The following is a 24,466-nucleotide window of genomic DNA, read 5'->3' on the forward strand; positions in this document are numbered from 1 at the left end:
TTTAATCTCATCACCTAAAGCCTAAATACCTTTTTGATGTTTTATGGGGTACTATATTTGTTTCAAAATCGTCCATATTTAGAAGAATCTTCCACAACTCATTTATATTCATCATTTGAAATTAGATTTGATCCCTAGTTGGTAACACAATATTTAATTATATGCTATCACAACGACAATAATCGGATGGTGCGCACTGCGTGAGAAAGAGGAGCGCTGAAACTTTACCAAGGTTGATTGTAGATATACGACTGACGGAAATGCAGTTAATCCTGCATCTGGATGGTGCATAACAGTATAAACACGACTTCAAAATCATCATCGTTATTTGCCGTTTAAGAAACATCGTACGCCATTATTTTTACCAGTCCGTTAGTTTTTCGGCAGCGCTATAGTTCACTGCAATCGACGGTTGTCAATCTCTGGTTTGTTTCTGGAAGCGCTTGTAAGATTACTCTTTAGGCTTTTTTTTCTATCACTATAGCTCGGTCTTACCACATTTTTCTTGTGTTCACACCTTTTCGTATACGGCGCAGTGTGATACTACCTTATCTTCTATCTTTCAATATTAACGGACCAATAACTTCATTAGCTGAGAACATCAATGTATTTTTCTATTAGCCAGTAATTTCCTTCCTGCCGTCCTGTCCGGATATTCCGTTTACTGAATCTCTGCACTCATTTACTCTGCGTTACAAATTTATTGAGCCTAAGAGCCAGACAAAAACTACTCCAATCGCCGTGTATCTATTCTCAATAATATCCCTGTGGCTTCGTGCGGGCAAAACAGGAGCATCGTGTGCAATATTTAATTTGATATTCATTTTTGGAGAATAGAGAATAGATGTTGTCGTCTGAGTTGCAACTCTTTACGCTTGTAGCAAATCCTGATAAAATATCCGTAAGGATGAAGTTGGTTACAAAGGTACAGCTGACAGATGTCTGGAAATGTTTGCTTTCCTCCAGGCATGTATGAAAAAGGATTACGCTGATGAGATATAAGATGCTTTTTTTCGTAAGAGTCTCGCCTGCGGAAGACGACTGATTTGTTTAGGGTGGAGATAAGCTGCCCCGTGCTGGTAGACTACAGGTAGAATTCTGTATTAAAAGTGCTCACACCCGTCTCCGATCGGAACGGTTGCATGTACTGCAGCGAGCCTTTCTGTTGACTCGTCCTTTGCCTACGTGATTCGTGAAAATCATCTTGGGCGCACTACAAAACTGGAAGAGCAGACGTCATCAAAACCCATTTAACCTTTAGTAGGAAATGCACGATCTTTGGTGACCAACTACCGTTTGATTTGTGCATACATGAAGCATGGTATGAGCACTGACCAGTCGTTATATGTCGGGCTGTGGCATCAGTAGCATTACTACAGGCTGACCTCATCACTGATCAATATTTGAGTTTATTGCCATTGTACCTTCGTTGATTTGGGCTGTTCCATTTGACGTTCGCTTTAGTGGCACCTTCCTGATCTGACAGATGATTGACTCCCCCTTTTAGGAAACTAACAATAGACTTTCCTCGACTCGTGGGCTTCTAATCGTCATGTTTCCACACGTGGACCACTAAAGACTTGGCACTACAGGCTCAGCCGAAGTGGGCGCGGCCCTCGAAGGAAGGAAGGAATTCCGTGGGAACATCAAGAGTATTTTAAATTCCGGCTCATTTCTCAGGGAAACTGTGGACAAGGAAAGTTGTAAACTCTGGAATTTTCGTTTCAGCCGCACTAGTGTGTCGGACGTTTTGGGCCGTCTGCTAAACAATGGAACACCAGTACATATGGTGGCTTGCTGTCACATCAACTCTGTATTTATGCTTCTCTGCTGACCTCACAGAAGGTAAGATGACATATTTTTTACACAGTTTAACTTTATTCATGTAGATGATTTTTTTTTGTAATCGTTGACCTAGCAAAAGGTAAAATAAGTTCTTTTCATGTTGGACCTGAAGGTTAAGATAGTTTATTTTTACCGCTTTGAGCTTTGTTTTGTCACGGATCTAACGGAAAATAAAATAACTTATTTCTTTATTTGAACATTACATTACGACAACACCAAGCTAAGTAAATGTGCCTGTGCTTTAACTTGGGCAGAATTCTGTATTTTAATGACTCTTGTATGGAACTTCAAAGTTTAGCTTCACAATTTGTATCCTGCTAACACCGCTAGTCTCTCTGTTTAAGTTTTGTCTGTACTTGCTATTAAAGAGGAGCGTGGTATATCGATTGAAAAAGATTTGTCTTCATTTTGACTATGTCACACTTGATCTGCCCGTCTTCACCTGGTTCACTAATGTTAATCGTGTAATATTATTCCAATCCGGGCTGCTGAACCAAACCATTACCTATTCTGTTGATTATATTGATGACTTACAATCCTAACATTGCAGTATAACTTTTTTATCGTTTTTCTCAATTATAAATATCATTTAGTTCCCATATTTTTCATTCTCACATAGGCTGATTTTGGCCGAAACCTTGTTCCACCAATTCATATCAAGGTGATTGGGGGTGTGTAGTTTGACACGATTTAAGTATCTACATAAACATTTACTAATAAAAACATTTGACCGAGTACAAGAGATCAATTGCGACTATTACACTGTCGGGGCTGCTCTTGTTTGACGTTCTTTGCAAGTCTTTAATATTCATCTGTGGCTCTGTAAAGTTTTCAGTTAGAAACGTCCGTCTTTTACCTTTAAGAACACCGTGGAAGTCGTTTGCTTGAAACGCCGTTTCATACATTGAGGCTATTTAGTACAAAGGAAGCCGAGTGAAGTATTCGGAAAACTGCAAACAGTAACTCGTTGATGGGGACAGTTGCTCAGAATTCTCCAAAATCACAACCTCTCTCTCCCTCTCTTGATCAGCATGCACACTTTTCCCTCTCGGTTCATTTTATCTGCATCCTAGGAACTACGAAGTCTTAACAAAGCTATGGTAACACAAATCTGTTATGATCACATTGTGGTACATTTCTAAATATTTCAGTTAAGTAAAATATCAAATATGTGGAATGGGTTCTTATTTCGTTGTGCTTTTTTTTATTTTTTTTGCTGCGCAGAAATGTCTCGCTAACTTACCCCAACATACAGCTTAAACCATATTGAATGAAAGTAAATGATAATTGGATATTTGTATATGAATTATGAATATGAGCTTGAACGCGTTTTGCATTGACGCATTTTTTATAGAGGAAAGCCATGGTGCTATTAGGACTGTACTGATATTTAGTTGATAGTATTAGCTTAGCATTGAAACTACAGGTAAACCTATATCTGCAACACCTTTTGGAGTTGTATTGTTTCAACAGAGCAGTCAACTGTTTCCCTGTAACAGAGAGTTTCGCTCGTTTCGTTATGGCAATAGTTTATAGTTCTATACGTTGCTAAGAGTGATAGAACTGTTTACCACATATACCGTTCAACTGTTAAAAAATAATAGTACCTTCAGCTAAAATATTCTAATAAATAATGCCAGAATACCACAACGAACATTTGTTGTTTGAAGGCAATGATGCGAAGTGCGCAAAAGGTTAAATTCCATGCGGCATAAAATGAGCCTTTGCGACAAATTTGTCTGTCATTGAAGCACATTGATCATTAATAATTAAAATAAAACTTGCAGAAAGTATGCCAAGGATCATATGGAAAGCAAGGCTATCACAAAACCTAGAGATATGAGGATGATCAAAGTGAACCAGGCGTGCGATGCATCAATACAAAAACTGCATTAGCCATTACTGAAATGATCGTCCCTGTGTTCCCAGAAGCGCGTTTCTCAGTCTACATAGTTATGGGTCATGAGAGATGGGGGTACGTGTATCATGGGGATAGGAATTGAGGGGGTCATTGGATAGGAGTAGATGGGTCATTGGCGTAGGGAAGTGTGTGTGTGTGTGGGGGGGGGGGGGGGGGTGAGTCATTAGAAAGGAGGGGATGGGTTATGGGGATAGAAGTGGGAGGGTCATGGGTTTAGGGACAAGTGGATCATGGGGATAGGAAATGGTGGGTCATCGGAAAGGATTAGGCGCGTCATTGGGTTAGAAGTGGGAGGGTCAGTGGTGTAGGGAAGGGTGGGTCTTTAGAAAGGAGGGGGTGGGCTATGGAGATAGAGTCATGGGTTTAGGGACGAGTGGGTCATGAGATAGGAGTGGGCGGGTCATGGGATAGAAGTGGGAGGGTCATGGGTGTAGGGACGAGTGGGTCATGGGATTGGAGGGGGTGGGTCATGGGGATAGAAATGGGAGGGTATGGGTGTAGGGACGAGTGGGTCATGAGATAGGAGTGGGTGGGTAATGGGGATAGAAATGGGAGGGTCATGGGTGTAGGGACGTGTGGGTCATGAGATAGGAGTGGGTGGGTCACGGGGATAGAAGTGGGAGGGTCATGGGTGTAGGGACGGGTGGGTCATGAGATAGGAGTGGGTGGCTCATGGGGATAGAAGTGGGAGGGTCATGGGCGTAGGTACGAGTGGGTCATGAGGCAGGAGTGGATGGCTCATGGGGAAAGGAGTTAGTGGGTCATGTGATAAAAGTGGGATCGTCATGGGTGTTGGGATGGGTGGGTCATGAGTATAGGTGTGGGTGGGGATGGGAGATAGCTTCTGTAACAGATATTTGTGATTACCTTATTCCCCAAATGGATTTTAAAATCGTAGTGTCAAACTATATTTTCAATATTCATGCTGCACACATTTTTCAGCACAAGTGTGGGCAACCCAACAACAACGCCAATATGTTCTAATGACCTTGTTACTACTCACCAGTGCCCACTTTTTCTTATCTAATGCAGGACAAAGGCGGAAATGAACTTTGTTCCACTTCCCCATATGTCACTGTACCTTTGTGTTAAAGTTCTCAGAACACTGCACTCTCCTTAAGACCAATATGAAGCAAACCCAGTGACATTAGTTAATTAACCATCCTTCCGGACCACACATAGCGGCCAAATGAATTTCTTTTCGGTGAATGATAAAAACCACTCAGTCAAAAGGATGCAACTACCCTAAAATAGCGCTGGTTCCTTGAAGGCTCTGGCGACAACACTTTAGATTAACACGTCAAATCCTCGGCCTCATCGTAGACAGTTTCCATCGAACTCCAGCTCAGGATTGCTTCGAGCTAGACACGGATAAAGACTATAGAAATCTAGATCGGATTTGTGTAAGCTACAGAACACCGACCTCTTTTTTATTGTGGATATTCACGTCTCAAACCGTTCTGTTATCACTTATCGGCTTTTGTGCTACTAACAACATGAAATATATTGATCTACAATTTGCCTGCTGGTTCGGTATAAGTAATGAGCAAATTTGCCGAAGGTAATATGTATTTCCATAAACAACACCTCCGTCTGAGATATTTCATATTACAACGAAACGGAACTTTTGTCTTATATCTGGTTCGGTATATGAAGAAGAGCGCACATTTCCTGAAGATAAAATGTAATTCCATTATAAACTTTTTCTTTTCTCTTAAGGGAAAAACTTTTTCATCTAAATTTGTCCTCAGCCTTTTATACTTTTAAAATAAGCTTCATGTGTGTTGCACGTGACATGGTTTGGTTAATATTTGATATTAATGGTTGACATTTATAAGTCACAATTCTCTCAGTAAATATTCAAGATCACAGTCAGTTATAGTGTTTAAGATAACTCATGAAAACATTAGAGTATTGGTCTGATTTGAGCTCAGATTAACATGTTTCTCTTAGAAAAAATTTTCGTTTTTTTATAATTTTGGTAGAGCTTTTTAATAGCTCAGTACGATTTTTGCCTAGTTAATTTGTTATCCATCACACATAAGGATCATTATGTAACCTTAGATGAGAGGCGAAATTCTTAAACCATTTTGATACAAGAGTCTTGAAGACAGCGGTAATATCGCGATAAATGGTTTCGGTTTACTCATCGACATGTGGGAGTGATGGCGTTGCGTCTCGGCTGAATAGATAAATCAATAACAGATCACGGATTGATTTTGGTCTGTATTAGTTTTGCTCTTAAGCCCCTGAATTCGTAAGTTTCGATGGGATTTCTGCGAATTTCCGCGAATTTACCTACTGTAAGAACCCAGGGCAGGTTGTTAGAGTTTTAAGATGGAAAGGATTTGACTTAAGTGCCTGCTCAGGATAGCAGAGTCTGTTATCAGCTTTGGCCGCTAAGATTCTTCCGCGATGTCTCCCAGGATGCCGACATGCAAACACGGCTAATGGGACTCGGGGCTACAGCGCGGGCACCTGTTCTCCCAAGAGCATAGCCACGAATAATCACAGCGCTTTTTGTCAAAAGAATTGAAAGTCTGCAAATAGAAAGGTGTGACTTCCCCAAATTCCTATTTATTCTGCAGCCCATCTCACTGCCCCCATATTTTATGGCTTTATATGACGTTCACAGTTTCATTTAATATATACTTTGTACATCATATGCCACTGTTGACAATACCTTAACTGTGGAGTCAAATGTTTGCAACTTCAACATGCACCAGATGTTTCACGCAATCGACTCAAAAACAAGCATGACACCACTGTCTAAGAAATTTCATTTTACAACAAAACGGAACTTTTGCCCTATATCTGATTCGGTATATAAAGAGGAGCGCACATTTCCGGAAGTTAAAATGTAATTCTATTAAAAGGGTAAAGGCTCCTGAAATAAGTATTTCCCAATTTTAACTGTTCAGTGCTGTTCATGTGGATTTTTATTGTTCACTTGTGATTTTCGTGTTTGAATTTTGGCAGTGGTAAAGGATAGAATGATACTTTTTGTTAGTCGGTGAGCCCCTTCTAAGATATTCTCATTCTGAAAAGCTGGTTCCTCAATGACAGCAAACTGAAATTAAAATCTCCCCTGTAGCAATTGCAATTATGCTAAATATTCAATAAGGTGAACACAGCTCTCAAACATGATTAGTTGGAGACCACTTGTCTTCCACCCATATGGCGCACAACTTTGTAAGGCCTACGTTACGAGTGAGGAAGTTTGTCAGTTAGCTGCCTAACTGCCAAAAGTCGATGATGTCACACTTGCACTGCGGTTTCCTCCACCCATATTACTGACCGCCATCATAAAATTGAGAAATATGAAAGTATGGCCTTTATCAACAATCAAGCAACATATAAAACCAACGGACACATGTAAGTGAAAATATCTTGCGTAATGCACTAATATAAAACATATAAACTCCTTCCAACCTATTTCCTAGGAAATAATGCGAATTCGTTCTTGAATCGAGATCCCATGGTAATTAAATTGGATCATTTGATTATTAATGTTGACACAACTTGTGTGGAAAATAAATGTATACTACACCTCCATGTTTATTTGCCAGTATGCGTTCTTATACGAAGGAAGTGCTGGTATGCCCTTTAAGGGAATTCCGGAAGCCTTGCAATGGTTTGAGACACCTGCGGCGACTTTACTGTTCGTACTCTACACTGTATAAGGCCACTTGATATCTGATCTCCTGGTCTCTTTGCATTGTTTGAATGTGACTTTAGGTTAAATGTGATAACAACACAGCATTTTGAGTTATTCGAGACCTGTGACGTCAGTTAACATCTGTTGAATATGTTAAATTGCAGTGAAAATCACTGCATTTTTTTACCTAATTCTGTTTTGGCCGTGATGCTAGGGGGCGTGTAAATTGCTACTATTTATACATTTACATGAACGGTTAAAATAAAACCCTGACAAATAAACTGACAACAGGCTGTATTTCACCAGTTACGTGTGACCATTTCCCAGCTATCACACTGTCGTCGTTGCTCTCGTCTTACTCTATGCTGTACGTCCTTATTTATTTATTTATTTGATTGGTGTTTTACGGCGTACTCAAGAATATTTCACTTATACGACGGCGGCCAGCATTATGGTGAGTGGAAACCGGGCAGAGCCCAGGGGGAAACCCACGACCATCCGCAGGTTGCTGACAGACCCTGTCCGCCTTTAATTATATTCGTAACTGGGAGTTGTTTTTGCTTATACTGACGACAAAGGTTCCGTTCTTTGTGATATACGAAAAGAGTCACAGCGTGGGCTGTAAAACCGATAGTGTGACAATTGTGTGATAATTGATAAATGACGTAACCGCTGAAATACGATCTCTAGTCAGTTTCTCTCAGTTAGGATTTTATGCTAATTGTTCATGTAAATGCTTAAATACAAGCAAATTACGCACCCATTCCTCTTGCATCATGGCTTCAGCGGAATTAAATTAAAAAGTGCACGGTCTTATTTGCTATTTATTAGACGTCACTGGTCTAGAATTACTCCAAATATTGTGTTGCCATTACATGAAATAACATTAAAACAATGCAAAACAATAACCGACCAACACGTAAGGCACAAGATGGACACCTTCATCAACTCTGGCACCACAATCAACATGGAAAAGCGAGATGTTTTATTTACAGATAAATAGAATTGAAGCAGTGCAAAAAGGTCTTCAAAAGACGAGGCATGTATAATCTCTAACCATGCTGTATTCCACAGTTTTAACCTTCAATAACTGCCTCTTTCATATGGTCGGTATACCATAGTCTTGTTGGCGTGCCATGATTGCCTCTTTCATGCAGCGGAGGTATAATATTAACTACTATACCACCGTTCAATTGGCGTGCCATGATTGCTTCTTCCTTACAATGCACGTATAGCACTAGCCAGTATAGTACCGTTTTACTGACGTTCTATGACTGTCTCATCCATGTAATGCACGTACAACATCTTCCATCGTTTTATTGGCGTTCTATATCTCCCTCATCCACACAATGCACGTACAACATTTGCCATCGTTTTATTGGCGTTCTATGACTCCCTCGTCCACGCAATGCACGTACAACATCTTCCATCGTTTTATTGGCGTTCTATGACTCCCTCATCCACGCAATGCACGTGCAACATTTGCCATCGTTTTATTAGCGTTCTATGACTGCCTCATCCACGTAATGCACGTGTAACATTAGTCAGAATACTACCGTTTAGTTGGCGTTCTATGACTCCCTCTTCCATACAATGCACTTATAACATTATCCAGTATACTACCGTTCCACTGACGTTCTATGACTCTCTCTTCTATGCAATGCACGTACAACATTTTCCATTGTTTTATTGGCATTCTATGACTCCCTCATCCACGTAATGCACGTACAACATCTTCCATCGTTTTATTGGTGTTCTATGAATCCTTCATCCACGAAATGCACATACATGTACACAACACTGACCAGTATACTGGCTGTTTATTGGCGGTCTATAATTGCCTCCTCCATGCAACACACGCATAACATTAGCCAGTAGGCAAATAACACCTTTTTATTGGGTTTGTATGAGTGTCTCCTCTAGGCAATGCACGTATATAACACTGACAATGTACTATCATTTTTGTTAACGCAACACAGCGTGTAATTGCCTGTTCTATGCAATGAACTTATTACATAAGCCACTATACCACCTTTTTGTTTGCGTTCAATGACTGTCTCTTCAATGCAGTTTACCTATATCCCTACTCGTGCCTTTTCTGACAGTCAGCTGTCTTCTTGCAGGCCGGAAAAGCAGCTCCTTATACTGTTTGGAGAAGAATTCTTCAGAACACCACCATTCAGTCAAAAATTAATCTTTTATATTTTAACAGAAAGTCTTTTGTCTGCGTGATGCTAGAAAGTATTCTGCTATTGCAACAGGTTGTTCTGTCAAATATGACACACATATTCTATTAATTCAACATAAAGAATCTGTAGATTCTGTTCATAGAATACCATGTTAAATATGATACACTATTATGTTATAATCATCACTCATACAACAGACTTTCTGTTAAAATCAACAGATTAATTTTTGAGAGAAGTATATAGTATAGTAGCAGTAACAGATTTCTTGAAAATCTTGATATTCAAATATAAACAACATACAGCTCGGTCACCTTGCACGGTAAGACGTATAAACAAAACGTGTGCAAGAAGAAGGTCTTTCTCCAGTAAAATAAAGCCTACGCTAACATTTCTGTAACATGCGCATATTAAAAAGGGTAAAGAAAACACTACAGGTGGAGAAAGTATACTTACAGTTATATAGTATTCAGTGTTGAAATCAATTTTCTTACGTTGAACAACCGTAGATCAGGCCTTGGAGTAGTTTTAATAGTTTTTGGCTTTTAACCACTAAAAACTGCCCGATACAATAGTTCGATTTATTATTTTGGAATTTTTCCAACCGTGTGAAATGGTTTAAAAACATCAGACTCAACGCTGGTCCGTACTGAACCAGAGGGTATCAGTGAAGACATATCCATATTTTTGGTTTAAAATAGCTTGTTTCAAGATACATTCAGCGAATGTATTCGAAAATCTCTATAGACGCATTTTAGTCATGAAGTCTAGCAGTTTATGTAAGTTAAGTCGTAAAAACATGATTTGACATCACTGGTGCCAATGTTGCCAGGAAAGGCCACCCTAGAATCAGAACTTTGAAACGCATTTTACTGGGTTGAAAAATGTCTAAAAAAAAGTAATCGAAATATTAATGCTCTTTCATCGACATATACTTCACCTTAGAGTTTCCTTTGGTTTTAAATGGATGGTTCATTAGATGGTTCAGAATTGCAAGCCAGTGTTAGTATTTGTTTTAATCCAGAGTAAGGTTATATCTGAGACGTTAACATCTCCACTAGCTTGGCGCTAGGCACAATGTGTTAAGCTGAACACTGGGCGACAAGTGTCACTATTCTGTTTACGGAGTGTCATACCTGGTGTCTTGGGCATATCCTTTCATGTTTGGATTTATACTTCACTAGGACTGCATTTGGCTTATGACAAGGCTATTTCATTTATTTATATATGTGATTAGTGTTTTACGCCGTACTCAAGAAAATCTCACTTATACGACGGCGGCCAGCATTATGGTGGGAGAAAGCTGGCAGAACCCGGCGTAAGCCCACGACCATCCGCAGCTCGCTGTCAGACCTTCCCACGTAACAAGGCTTTTTGAAGTGTAGGGCATACTGTATGTGGTTAGATGTTTATATTGCAAATTGGGCGAATAGTCACATGTAACCGGTGGAATACGGTCTCTTGTCAGTTTACCTCAGATCAGTTACGGTTTTATTCTAAAACCATCTCTCCATAAGTAACTGTACCAGGAAAAAATTCACATCTTTTGCAATGCAATGATTAACTGCCGTTGCACTTTAATATTGTGTCCTTTGCCAGCAGCATGCAAATTTGTTTCGTGATAACATGTGGCCGCCCAACCCGTCAAAAATCGCAGAGTGGCAAAGGTTACGGTATATACGCAATAATCTTACTGCTGAGTTCGGTTCTCTACCTTTTGCATTTTGAAGGTTGTAGAAGCTTGAAATTAGCGAACAGTAAAAACCGTAGTAATTTCAATATAACGGCGTGGACTTCTAATTAGTCATCTTTTCTAAGTTGAAGGGTACGAATTATGGGTTTCACGTTATTAATGACCTGTCTTAATGCAGAGCTTACACATGGGGTCATTATGTCCAGTTATATCATCTTCATGATCCTTAAAGACACTGCTTAACCCAAAACGTGACATACCTTGCACACTTTCTTAAAAGGTGGCGTTGTATGAAGACATGTTTTCCCATGAAGCCCTGTGATCGAGAGAACCGATACTCGACCCCCTCAGGGGATTTACATTGCGACCATCCATTGTGAATTACGACCATGTCACAATCTGGGGAGCGTGATTACAGCGTTCCCATTTGCCAGGTCCCATTTGCTGACGTCACACTTCAGCTGCTGATGGCAAAAGGACAGATCGTGACTTATTCCGTGTTACGTGTTATCGTATAGCCTTGGGTTGCAGCCACTAGGTGTTACGTAACTCGCTATATACCATATGTAATAGTCTTGGTCTATACTATGAGCTCATTCATAAAATATTCAGGAACAGGTTTTCCAGTCGTCGCTCTGTCTTAACTGCGGTAGTTATACCAAATATGTATAGCTTGTCATGAACAAAAGAAATCTGTCATTCGTGCTCATGATAGGAACGACCCCTTTGTTAAAGCCAAAATTACATGCAGTAAATGATTTTGACAAGGACACATATGACGCATGTTGGCGGAGGGGTTGCATGGCGGGGCGAGGTTGAGGGAATAGCACGAACAGCACGACCCCGGAGTCTCCCAAAAATGCGGTCCATATTGCGTGTCCAAAGGTCAGATAAGGCGGAATCCATGTTGGATGGTTTTGGTGGTTTGCTTAAGACATTACTAATTGACGGGTGTTGACCTTCTCTAATATAACTGCCCGAGGGTCACTCTGTAACATCAGCCTAGAACTCCCTCTTCCTTACAACAGAATCTAAAAAAGCATGTTGGCAGTTTAACTTTCCATTAACTTCACCGCAAACAGCAATAATGGCGTCGTTTATGAAACCCATTACAGGCCCACTGTGTTATGACTGCACTTCATTCATTTTGCATGATATTTAACCATGGTACATGCTGTGGTTATTGGGTTTCCTTTAACGCATGACATAGCTGAGAACCAGCGCAATGCAACTTGTGTATGGTTGTGTTTTGGTGACGGATAATGTAGGGTTTCCATCAATGCAGGATTGTGTCTGGCTGTTCGCCACTTAACAGTAATGAACCAAAGGACTGATACATAGATTAGCGCCGGACAATTTACTCTTGTTCCCTTTAAGTGACACCCGATGAATGACAAACATCCTATGCTCAGACTCACGATTTTGTTTTGATAAAACTTTATTTTCAATGAAAATGTGGGGTGGGCTGGGCTTTTTCAAGACATTCGTGTTGTCTGTGTTTGAAATACTCTGAATTAGTACAAAGTAGATGTACGCAGGTCACAGCTTCTATTAAGACGTCATATTGCCCGAATATATAGAATATTAAGGCGGCCTTGGGGGCTCAACCAATCAAGCATATGCTTTTACACCCATGAAGTAAAGTCATTTTGAACCAAATACTGTTATGGAATTACGTAAAAACAAATAAGTGTTAACGACAGACCTGGCAATAAAACAAACATAAATCACAAAGAAGATAACTTTCTAGCTTAAGACCCATCCCCTTGTGGCTTTCTGACTTAATCTGTCACTAGCTGATGTTTCTTAGACTCTAGAGCAAGCAAAAGACTCTTTCTGACACATGCAAATGGCCTGCTTATTTCTTCACCGTTAAGCTCCATAACTGTGTGCAATTATACTTGTGCCCATTTGTGACGTGTACATGAACGTCTAATGTTTGAAACAACTTACAAATACCTGTGATACAACATTAGGTATAAATTACTTTAATTAGTTAGCCCAAGTGCAGGCAAAAGTGGACATTTTGCTGTAAGAAAAAGAAACTGTGCATGTTAAAGCCGTTACAGCCAATGGGCTTCGTTTCCCGGGGAAAATCATTCGATCAAGGGTGTGCAGTCTATTGTTCATTCCAACCTTCGAGGTGGCGATTTATGGGCAAACTGGAAACGTATTACTCATGGGTTACAAGAGAACAATGGTCAGTCCAGCTGGGACCTGAGTCGCCATTGCGCGGAAAAAGGAAGCAGAATGCATATACAATTATTACATGTTTTAATATATGATAGATGACAGTGTATCCGGCAGGATATAATATATATTATATATATATATAATATAACATATAATTTCCATTATCATTTTGAAGTATGGACTTATCGACTACAAGAAGTCGATTACAAGCGGAATAAATTCTGTAAATTTTCGGCTATAATCGTTTAAAAGTTCCATGCATTTCGTTTTTGTTGAACTCGCTCAGTTGCGAACGAGACTGTGCGTTTAGCACCCGCGCGGCATCGTGTAATTTGAGTTGGGCTTCAGAAGTCCCCGATCTTGTGTGAAGTGAATGGAATCAGGACTCTACCCGTTGTTAATCAGTCTCAAGAGACTTTCTCTTTGGCAAAAGCATTCATTTTAAGTCAACACATAATGTCTTCCTTTCACTTTAAAGAATAAGACGGTGCTCTTCTCTTCTGAGGTCAAAATACTTCTTAAAGCTCCAAAGAGATGTGATGGATATGTTGGCATACGGTGCAATGGCAAAGAGAGTTTTAGTGCAGCTTGTTAAGCGAACCTTCTCAAAGATTCGCTGTCAGCTTAGTCGACCTCTTGTCGCCTTGTCATGAATTGTTCATGTTTCATTTGGCACCTTTTGTTTGCCATTATATTACTTTCGCCAAGACCTGTCAATCAGCCAGCGAGAGTGACGTGTTTCTTTCTTTTAACAGGTAGATGCAAAGGATCATGGGCCATCCACGCTTGTTTAGGAGGTAAGTAGTGGGCAGCGTAAGTCCAACCCCTAGGTGATCTACGGCAAGAGTCTCTATTGCAATTAACTAAGGCCTCCGTAGGCAAGACCACAGGCTTACTTACACTAAGGAGTAATGACAATATACTGAGTCTACTTTTACTGAATAACCTTTAGGTGGTGGATTTCCTGTGTGTTTTAATTAGCATTTAAATGTAAGTTAAAACTTTGTTAGCTCATATAAGAAGACAAATCAACTATTTATTCTACATTTTGTTTTAAAAGCGGTAATGTGATTCATGCATATTCCTTAAGATGTTACTCAAATCACACGATGTTTAAAATGAAATTTCTTATTTGTAGTAGATACACCCGAATTTGTTCGCTAATTTATCAAAATTTAGCTTGTCTTAATAGCAGTTCTGTTTTACGCTAATTTTTTAGAGATTTTATTGAGAGACTACGTCTTTCATACATGTACGGGACCAAAAGATTCGGATTGAACTTTCAAATCGATTGTCTGGAAAGCTCGCTATTTTATGACCACTTAGGTCGTAGGTTCGAATCTAGCTCCCGTTGAATCTATTTGTCAGGAGGGTTTTCAGTCACCTGCTACAACCATATTTAGTTGTTGCTACCTATTACGACTTGTCGCTCACAAGATCATTAGTAACAGATGCTCTCCATCTGTACCTGCACCTTGTCCAATCAAAATATTTTGATTTGTTAACTCTTCACTTCATTATTTACCATTTATGAACATGTATTATTTCGGATAAGTAAGCTACAATAGTCAGTATAGGGAGCGACTGGCTGATAGATTGGCTGACATTTGTGGGATTAATACTCGATAACGAGGTGAGAGGCTTTCCACACAGGGTTGGGCTGGTTTCCTGGGCATATATGCAAGACTTTTGACATGCTCTTCAGAACAGCGTAGAAACCTAATCAAATATGCACATAAATAAATGATATGATCTCTGTAAAATTTTATCTAAGAGTCTTGTTTGAATATTACTTCCACCTGAACGGTATTTGTTGACTACGATGAAATGAAAAAAATGTAATACTTGATGAAAACCCAACCGCTTCAACGGAGTAGAACTTATTTCCACCGTGACCAGGTGTAAGATTCTAGTTTTAACGAGATAATGCCCCTTGTGGCCAGATCTTTAATTCCCACATTCATAGTCACATGTTGGTGTAAAATACACAGCTACCTTTATGTCACACAAAAAAGAAACCAAATTGAACACTGCAGTCTGCCAAACGCCAATGGAATTCATTTGGACAGTAAATACCTGCCCTTATATTTGAGGAGGTTTGTTTGCTCCTCGTATCTGCCCTCATTTACGCCTTCAACTTTACACGCCTCCTAATGTTTTTGTCAAACAGTATAAAAATAGGAGACAATGTTGTGGCGATTATAGGCTGTCCTAGAAACCATCTTGCAAAACCTTGTTGACGAACACAAATATTTCTGGTGATTTTTCCGTACTAGAGTCCTGGCCCACAATTTGAAGTAAGGTCATTGTTTAGAGCGAGATTTACATTATGATAAACACTAAATAATGCTGAAAAACATTTTTACGTTACCTCATTCTACTGATAGGTCGAATGTTATGTAAAACAAATTTCCAAGAAAAAACTGATCTGATCTGGTATTTCGAAATGAACTTCGAAGTGAAAAAGGCATCTGCATGTTTATGATCATGCCCTGGGTCAGAGTGCAATGACGGCACGGAATTCTTTACCCTTTTTTAAATTGATTTTAATTGCTTACAAAAAGCAATTTAAAGTGGTACATTACAGTGATGACTTATGGATCTTGACACTTCGAGCTTTTGAAGTTATGAGATCAAAAATTGACGAAATAATCCCAAAATCAAAAGCAGTGTTCATATTTGTTTCGACTGCTTAAAGACATGAAGAAGAACTCCTGTTTAAACAAAGGGCTTATTCTGAACTTAAACAACAAGAAATAAAACCGGCTATATTTGTAACACAACCACTTTAAAGGTATAATTGTATTCAAGGCTATCCTCAAAGATGTTTTCCTTAACTGATTGCCCAAGGAACGGTAACTCTGATTCGGTAAATAACTTGAAGCCAATCTTGTTGTGTGCCGGTTAAGGGTTTTTTTTTAAAACGAAAGTTGGAAAAATCGTCGAATTAAGGATATCTAAGCTCAAGTCGCCGTTGTTTTTAAGGGAGTCTTGTCAGTTGGTATTTTGTTGGAATCTGTGAAATATTGCAGTGTGAAGACCTGGTAAATGTCAATCCGTCACATGGCCTGTTAACGAGGACATTGTAGCTATCATCCATTCTGCTCTGCCTAATTAGAGTTCAGATGCATAAATAGATTGTTGTTCTTTTTTCACGCCTACTCTCTACCCGTGCCATTCGCATTCCCTACATTTGAAATGCTTTCGTGACTATTTGAGGGAAGAAACTTTCAATTCTCTGGCGGTTTCGAATTTATTATTTCTGTCACGAGGAACTCTTCTGGGATTGCAGACAGAAACAGTCCGGGTGATTTTTTTTCTCACAAAAACGTTTCCATGCAGTAGTAGGCTGTCAAATTTTTTTGACGTCGTGGATTTTTTTCCACGGGTATCCATCTCTCATTTCCAATCACTATGGGCCTGGGTGGTTGAGTTATATAAATAAGAGAAGAATGTACCCTATCGTATTAAACATATACGTCAGGTTAGCAACTTCGTAAACAATTCAGCGTGTTGCCAACTCTTTTGTATAACGTTATACGTTTTAGCTGAGATTTTGTTTGTATTCTTAATCCGAGGTTTAATGTAGGTTGGTAATTGTTTGCAACAGATAAAACCTTCACGTCGTTTTCTTTATGCATGCTAAAACAAGCATTCAGAGAACAAAGATCTACATTTTCTAGTAATGTAAGAACAAGCGTTACGATTTACAAACAAGCGTTCACAGTCCATTTTCTGCACTCATCCAATACGATTGCCACAGTTATCATTACAACACGTCTAATTGGATCCCTTGCTGTAAAACTAATTGGCATAAATGAAATCTGTTATATTAGTCCCCCTTTTACAAATATTACTGATATTCAACATAAAGCGCTATTTAATCTGTTGCGCGCCATATCGGGGATTGATGTAACACAAGACAACAAAACAACACGCTCAAAGTTATTGATCAGACAGGTTGAACTACATGCACGAACACAGCTTATTGATTATACATTAATCAATACGCTGTGATTGTCTCATGTTTCAGGCTATTGCCTTTCCTGCTGTAAGTGAAACTATCGCTTCAGTACCCACGTTCGCCAGACCAGATATTTTTTGTCGTTGTTTTCATTGATTTAAAATACAGTTGACCTTGAGCAGTTTTAAAAATAGTTTACGTGTAATTGCCAAAATACGTGGCTCAGGTATGAATTTCGATTATTTTTAGAAATGACCCCTAAAGATATAATATGGATAATGCTGTAAGCAGTAAATAGGCTTATTTTTTGGTTCAGGTTTCACTGGAAATCCCTATTGATAAGATATACAATGGCAGGCAACATTTTTCTTCTCTTCTGTGCTTTTACAACTGTAGCAACAAAGCCCAATTTACATTTTGCACCAGTAGCGTAATGTCTAGCATGACCTTGTCAGACCTTCTCGATGTAGAACAATAGCGTTGATGCTTTGGTAATTGCACAGCACAGAATTTGCTAATTGTTAAGAGTATCGATTAAACGAAAAAAATGTAAAACGCGAGAGCATTGTAAAAATGCCCCTCCCCCCGCCCCAACCTCCTCCAGTCATTAACAGAATCATTCCTAGAATTATTTTCCATCCTAGAAAAATCTCACGCTACCATCGGGACAATGTTCAAAACCATAATGCACATTGACAGTATATTTATTTATTTATATCTGATTGGTATTTTACGCGGAACTCAAGAATATTTCACTTATTCGACGGCGGTCAGCATTATGGCAGTAGGAGACCCAAGACAATTTGTAGTTTGCTACCAGACCTTCATCACAGCCGCTGCATTGGTGAGAAACTCCCGAGTCAATTCGCCGCTCTGGCACGCTAACCTCTTTGCCCCAGACCCCCCCCCCCCCACCCCCCACCCCCGCTCATGGACCATAGGGAACTTGTCTATTTTAGGTTTGGATTTATTGTCCTAACGTTAACTTAAACGACAAGGGCTTGTTAACCCAAACCTTCTTTCTCAAGAGACTTTTCACTGGTTAATTAGACGTCCATAATGACCAGATCAGCCATCTCGTAACAAAAATTCGTTTCGTAAAACAAGCTCTGAATACACTTTATTTGCATAAATGAGCAGGTTTCGAAATAACGCCTTCTGCTGCGGTTTTGTTCATTTTTGACGTGCGTGCGAAATTGCAGAAAGAAAAACAATTGCATGACACGTTACAACAAAAGTATCTGTTGATTTCCAGTTAAAGGTCTACGTTGTTTTCTTCCCTAAAAACGGACAGGCCTTTATTCGCAGAACGAAGGGAAGTCTGGCAGTTTCAAGACCTCGGTACACCCAAAGCTTCACGAACACAATTTCCCTGTGCACAGACTGGGCTGAAAGACAGATTCAGAATATTGTCATGTTTGCGATTATTTACGTGAAATACATAAACCATACGGGCAACGTCCGATTACAATAAATTAGTTAGTAATTACTAGATTATAGGCGAGAAGGTATTTGTATTTAAATACACAAGATAAAAACACAAATGTAAAAAATACTAATATATGAAATGCTCTGTTGCCTAAAGCGGAAACGATGTACAGAAGATGTTTTGCTTGTAGTAGGCTTTCAGCTTGGAAGCCTACTGGATAGGTGTAAACCGTGGGATAACTTATACCGCGCAATGGCGATTAGTACACAGCTTTACCAGTTTGGCCACATAACGCCATCACAAAGGCAAAAATAAACAATGGAATACACAACTTTCACCCAAATTACTTTAGGCTGGAAAGGTTCCCCATGCACTGGATAATAAAAGGGTATATTTTGGTAAATACGATAGTACCGAGGAGAGGGTGAGAACAAATACATGGAATATTTGTACCGTTTCATTTGTATCAATGTGCGTTCATCCGGTTTGTCTAGGAACCGGAAATTTGGCAACACGCCCGGGGAAATTCAATCAGAAGTTCACATGGTTGCGTTGGGTTTATTGATATTTGCTCTTCAACAGATGTGTGATATAATTGTGTTTTTGAAACACACAGTCGAGATTCACTTCATTCAGTCATCAGATAAAGTATGAAATATGCGTATTAAAACAATGCTCCCTGATTTATCTTACTCAGGTAACGGCAAACGATCACCGCCCCTCGAACCCACGTTACAAAACAGCATATTCTTCAAGCGCCTTCGAGATTTCCAGCGGTATAAGGATGAGTTGAATCCGGCGGGTCTGACGAATGCAGGACGCATTCCCGACCCAAACTCCGACGTTCTATCAACTGAAAAGAAAATCCAAGAGGTTTTATTCGACTTGGTGAGTGTCACATTCGACTGTCATATAAAGGTCAACATTTTTTACACGCTTCATAACGAAATGTGATTTTCAAAACATGATTACACGCGACATTGTACGGTTTAAACCACCCGGAGTTCGTGAAATTCTTACTGGTCTTCAATAGATCTATGTCAATTTCCTTAACGATAGGGTTAAAACAGAGTCACACATATTGCTCCACTAGAAAATATCCAAAGTATAAGACGGGAAAGCAAAGGCAATCCAAGGCAATCCCTTGAACGCCTCCGTTAAAGTGGTGACGATTATGAATCTTACAATGTAAAAATAAAATTAGCAAATTTGCCACCATTCCTTTCCATTCAAATACAGCGCGTCCATGCGTGTCGAAGCGTCTTGTAGACCAATGACAGTAATATATTGCTTTTAACATCACTACATATATTTTTTGTCTTTAACTAATTTTGCTTATTCCATGGTGCTGGGTGGAGGGGGGGGGGGTGATTTTTAACTGTTCACACATTTACATTAACAGTTACAATTAAACCTTAACTAAGCTAAACTGACGAGAGACCGTATTTCACCAGTTATGTGTGACCATTTCCCAACTATCACACTGCGGTCGCTTCTGCGGTTTTACTCTCTGTGATGCATCCTTTTACATTCAGTAGATTGATCTTGTCTTGGCTGATTTTGAAATTATTGAACAGCCTACCGTCTACGTTTATGTAGATTTCAGATTCTGTCTTATTTGACATAAGGAAAGTTGAAAAATTGCTGATACCCACTTAAATCGTATCTAGTAGACAATATAGGACTAAACTGTTGGGTATGACGTCAAACCACCAGCATACAGATATACACTACGGGCCTTACCTTTGGTCGCTTACTAGACCTGAAGTACCTCGCGCTTACAGCCCGCCGAATAGCTTCTCTGGGAATGGCTAATACGTAGAACCAATCTACATCGTCGTTTCAAAACACATATGTGTGAATAATTCCATTTCTCGTGATACAAAAACCAGAATTCGATTGGATGAACAGGTTGGGTATAAGCTTTATGTAACATATAGTAAGTTACAATTCAGTCTAAGGAGTGACAACTACATCTGACACCGGTGAACTGTGCTCATATTTCGTACAACCACGTCTGTCTCATGTCATTATTTAAAGTAGGGAATCACGTGACAGAAGAATTCAAACAGGCACTACTTGAAGTTGCCGTACTATTATATTTCAAGCTCGTTTAGGAAAAACTCTTTTGCGTTTTATGACAGTAAAACTCAATGAGTCCCATTAACGGGATTGTGTATCTCCAGACTGATTGTTGAAGCGCTGGTTGTGTGCAATAACATTTTATATGTGTATACATGTAGGAAAAGTATATAATAAAATATCCATACTGCTGGTATGTCCTTGAGTATATTCTTGAGTATGGCGTGAAACACCAATTAAATCAATAAATAAAGTATACAATAAATAGGTTCCCGCAAAAATATATAATATTTTTTAGTTTCAGTGATTGGTTTTTTCGCGCGCCCCATTTATACGACAGGTCAACAGTCATGCTTTTATTTGCGGGCAGTTTTAATAACAGAGGTGCCATAATCAAATATTGCCTCAGGAAACAACTCCTTGTAGACATAATGAGAATGTAGGCACCTCGATGATTTTCTTAAAGGTATTCCAAAAGTGGGACTTGCTCTTGCTTCAGTACAAAATTTGAAAATTATACCTCGAAATATTGTAATTTTATGCGATGTCCTGCTGTGTTACTTTAACAGTTCCCATCTAAGTTACCGTTTTCTTTTTAGTCGATACTCTTGCCTTGCATAAATACAACGCGCAATTTTCGATATCGAGGGTATCTCAGCAGAATCGATAAACACACATACATCACTATAAAGTGTATTTCTGTATTTCCGAGTAATAATTTGGGTTTGGTGAAAAACAATCGCAAATTTGCGTTAATATCATATGTCTATTGAGGCTTTCAGAATGTATAAAGGTCAGTGCAATCATTTTGTCCTGAAATATAGATGACTAGATAAAGGAGCTTAAATGAAATGAGTGGAAAGAAAAATCCCGTTACCCTATATTGGCTTAGAAGTTAGAGTATATGTATGCTAGTCTAGGTAATACCTTGAGGCCAGCTCTTCTACCAGACACGCAAGCCGATTAACAGTGTGTGCAGGGAATTCCACGGAATTGTGGGTATTACTGAGAAAATGCCTTTTTCAAACACCTTGTCTCTCCAGACTGGTACAGTTTAGAGCAAAAAAGAACACTAAATAACAGTACCTTAAAAGTTCTTATGGCGTCTATCAACATTAATTCTTTCAAAATCAATCAGAAAAAGTCTTCTGTAGTTATTTCTATGAAGACACTTCAGTGACAATTGGAAGAAAAGAAAAGGAATTATCTCAATATTGCTTTCGACCTGGTCTGTCTTAAACCATATAAGATGCCCATTTGCGAACTGCATTTGAATGTCATTGGAAGTCTAACTGAATGGATAATGACGTCATGGTTGTGAAAACGGGCAATGTTTCGCATACTATCAAACAAAGGCGGCGAGATGGGAATTACGACCGCATAAAAAGAAGAGAGGGAGGGGACAGTTAATGACACAAAAAAGAAGCTTATAACATTAATGCAAATGTCCTAAGGCTGATTGTGTGTTTTTCTGAAAGATTGCTTGGATAAGCTTTCAGAAACACTGTAATTGATATATCTGCCATTGTTTGCTGACTAGGATGTGATCAGGTTGACCGACCGGACACCTTTTAAGAGACACGTTTGTGTTGCGATCCTATCTGAGATCGCCAAAGGGCAAGGCCATAATCCTGTAAATAAATGACGTCAAGATTGTCTCTCGTACAATGGTCAGTGCAGGGTTTACAGGGGTTACTGTATCGCAAAGTTTGAATACAGTAAACATTGATTCCTGTGAGAACTGGTAAGAAAAGGAATAAACAGGTTTCTCCAATCCACCTATCATTCGAAGAGTATTTATCATACTGATATTCATTGGTACACAAAGTTATATTCCTTATTTATATTGATGTATGGGGCCTCCGTGGCCGAGCTTGCCAGCTTTCTGTCGCTGTCAGTTTAAGTTTAACTCTACGGACCTACATGGGAAGGTCTTCCAGCAACCTGTGGAAACCATTATTCTGGCCGCCGTTGTATATTGCCGTACACAATGTTCTTGTGTACGGCGTAAAACACCAATCAAATAAATAAATAAATGTTGCATGATGTATGTTCTTATGAAAATACTGATTACACCTATTCATAGCTGACAAATAACTATTCCTCCTGCGTTCTATTACATTTGCAGGCACTCAAACAATGGTTAACCAATCAGGCGAGCGGATTAGCTCTCCGCGATGACGCTGTGGCGGAGGACGATTGGTGAGCTCGCAACAGCTGTTCCAATGTATTTCATTGGCTGAAAAGGCTGTTGATGCCCCCATGGAAATAACTGGCAGAGTTGGATTGAACAGCTGTTTTATGCGGAGGATTACTTGCAAATACTGTTGTCAATTTATCAGCCTATACTTGTTTTAACTTTTGCTTTTAAAAAAAAAAACAGCTTCCAGTATTACAATTCTGAAGTAAAGACACATACGTGTTAATAGATTGCAACTGAATTTCTAGTTTTCACATTCAGCTGTTTCGTATGAAACGCACAGTTACTGTCAGCAGTTTGCTCTTTCTTTCACACATTTTAACGGAAATTATACGTGAGAAACTGCTATCACATAAGTGGAATAAGCCAGCAAATTATTACTACGCTCTATGCGTAAGAAACCGCTTAACATATCGTTAGTATCGGACAACAAAATAATTCTAAGTTAAGATAGAAGTTTTATCTATATATGTACAGTATATAGCACAAGATTATATGTTTTCTTTTGTTTTGTATCTTTTGTGTAACTACATTTTCATCTCGGTCCAAATCATGATAGAGTTAACTTTTATGAAAGGCTTGGGTAAATTATATCCGTTAATACTGAGGACCTTACATTTTATGTACACCTGTTTATATTAGGTGTACAGATTTGGCTACTTAGTGTATGTGCGTATTTACAGCCTATCTATGGAGTTGTGCTTCTTTAGTCTTGAAAGTTAGTAAGCTGTGTTTACGTGTCAAGGCGTACAAGAATAAGCAGTCATCCTTGCTTGATACCCAGCTTAGATATTGTTCAGATCTGTTTGAAAATAATTCTGATATATTTTTCCTCTGAAAAAAAAATAATGCAAATAAAGACAATTTACCAGATTTAAAATTTTGCTTTTGTGCCGCAATTACTTAAGGGACAACATGACAGCAACAATGTTGCATCTGATCTTGTGTTTCCTTCCACCACAATACTCGCCGCCATCGTATAAGTGAAATATTCTTGAATATAGCGTAAAACACAAATATATAAGTAGAAAAATAAATCCGGTCTAGTATATTAGGATGGCCAGAGGGCTACGCTTTATACAAATTAGCCAGTCGGATCTTCTGTTTTCATGTATTTCGTTACAAATATTAATTAGCTTTCTTTCGTAAACAGAACCCAAAGAATTGCATGATGTTGGAAATTTTACCATGCAATTTGGTGACAACATCTTTATGACTTCATTACTTGAACATTACTTGATTGGTTTAGTGGTTGGTAACACCAGATTGACGAATTTTTCACTTGTATGTCCCCC

General features: G+C 39.1%; 1 protein-coding gene across 1 annotated transcript; it reads left to right on the top strand.

Moving 5' to 3' along the window:
- The first annotated feature begins 1,592 nt into the window (after positions 1-1,592).
- LOC135461820 (uncharacterized) lies at positions 1,593-24,037 on the top strand. Its single transcript, XM_064739066.1, has 4 exons — positions 1,593-1,845; positions 14,252-14,293; positions 19,587-19,777; positions 23,100-24,037. Exons 1-4 carry the CDS (start codon positions 1,770-1,772, stop codon positions 23,175-23,177), a joined length of 387 nt encoding a protein of 128 aa, XP_064595136.1. The 5' UTR covers positions 1,593-1,769; the 3' UTR covers positions 23,178-24,037.
- The last annotated feature ends 429 nt before the right edge of the window (positions 24,038-24,466 follow it).

The sequence above is a fragment of the Liolophura sinensis genome, chromosome 1 (assembly GCF_032854445.1).
Source record: "Liolophura sinensis isolate JHLJ2023 chromosome 1, CUHK_Ljap_v2, whole genome shotgun sequence".
Classification (NCBI taxonomy): domain Eukaryota; kingdom Metazoa; phylum Mollusca; class Polyplacophora; order Chitonida; family Chitonidae; genus Liolophura; species Liolophura sinensis.

Excerpts from the sequence above, each read along its gene's own strand:
- LOC135461820 (XM_064739066.1), top strand. The coding sequence starts at position 1,770 with ATGGAACACCAGTACATATGGTGGCTTGCTGTCACATCAACTCTGTAT. Across the intron at positions 1,846-14,251 it reads CTCTGCTGACCTCACAGAAG|GTAGATGCAAAGGATCATGG; the intron begins GTAAGATGACAT and ends TTCTTTTAACAG. Across the intron at positions 19,778-23,099 it reads AAGAGGTTTTATTCGACTTG|GCACTCAAACAATGGTTAAC; the intron begins GTGAGTGTCACA and ends TTACATTTGCAG.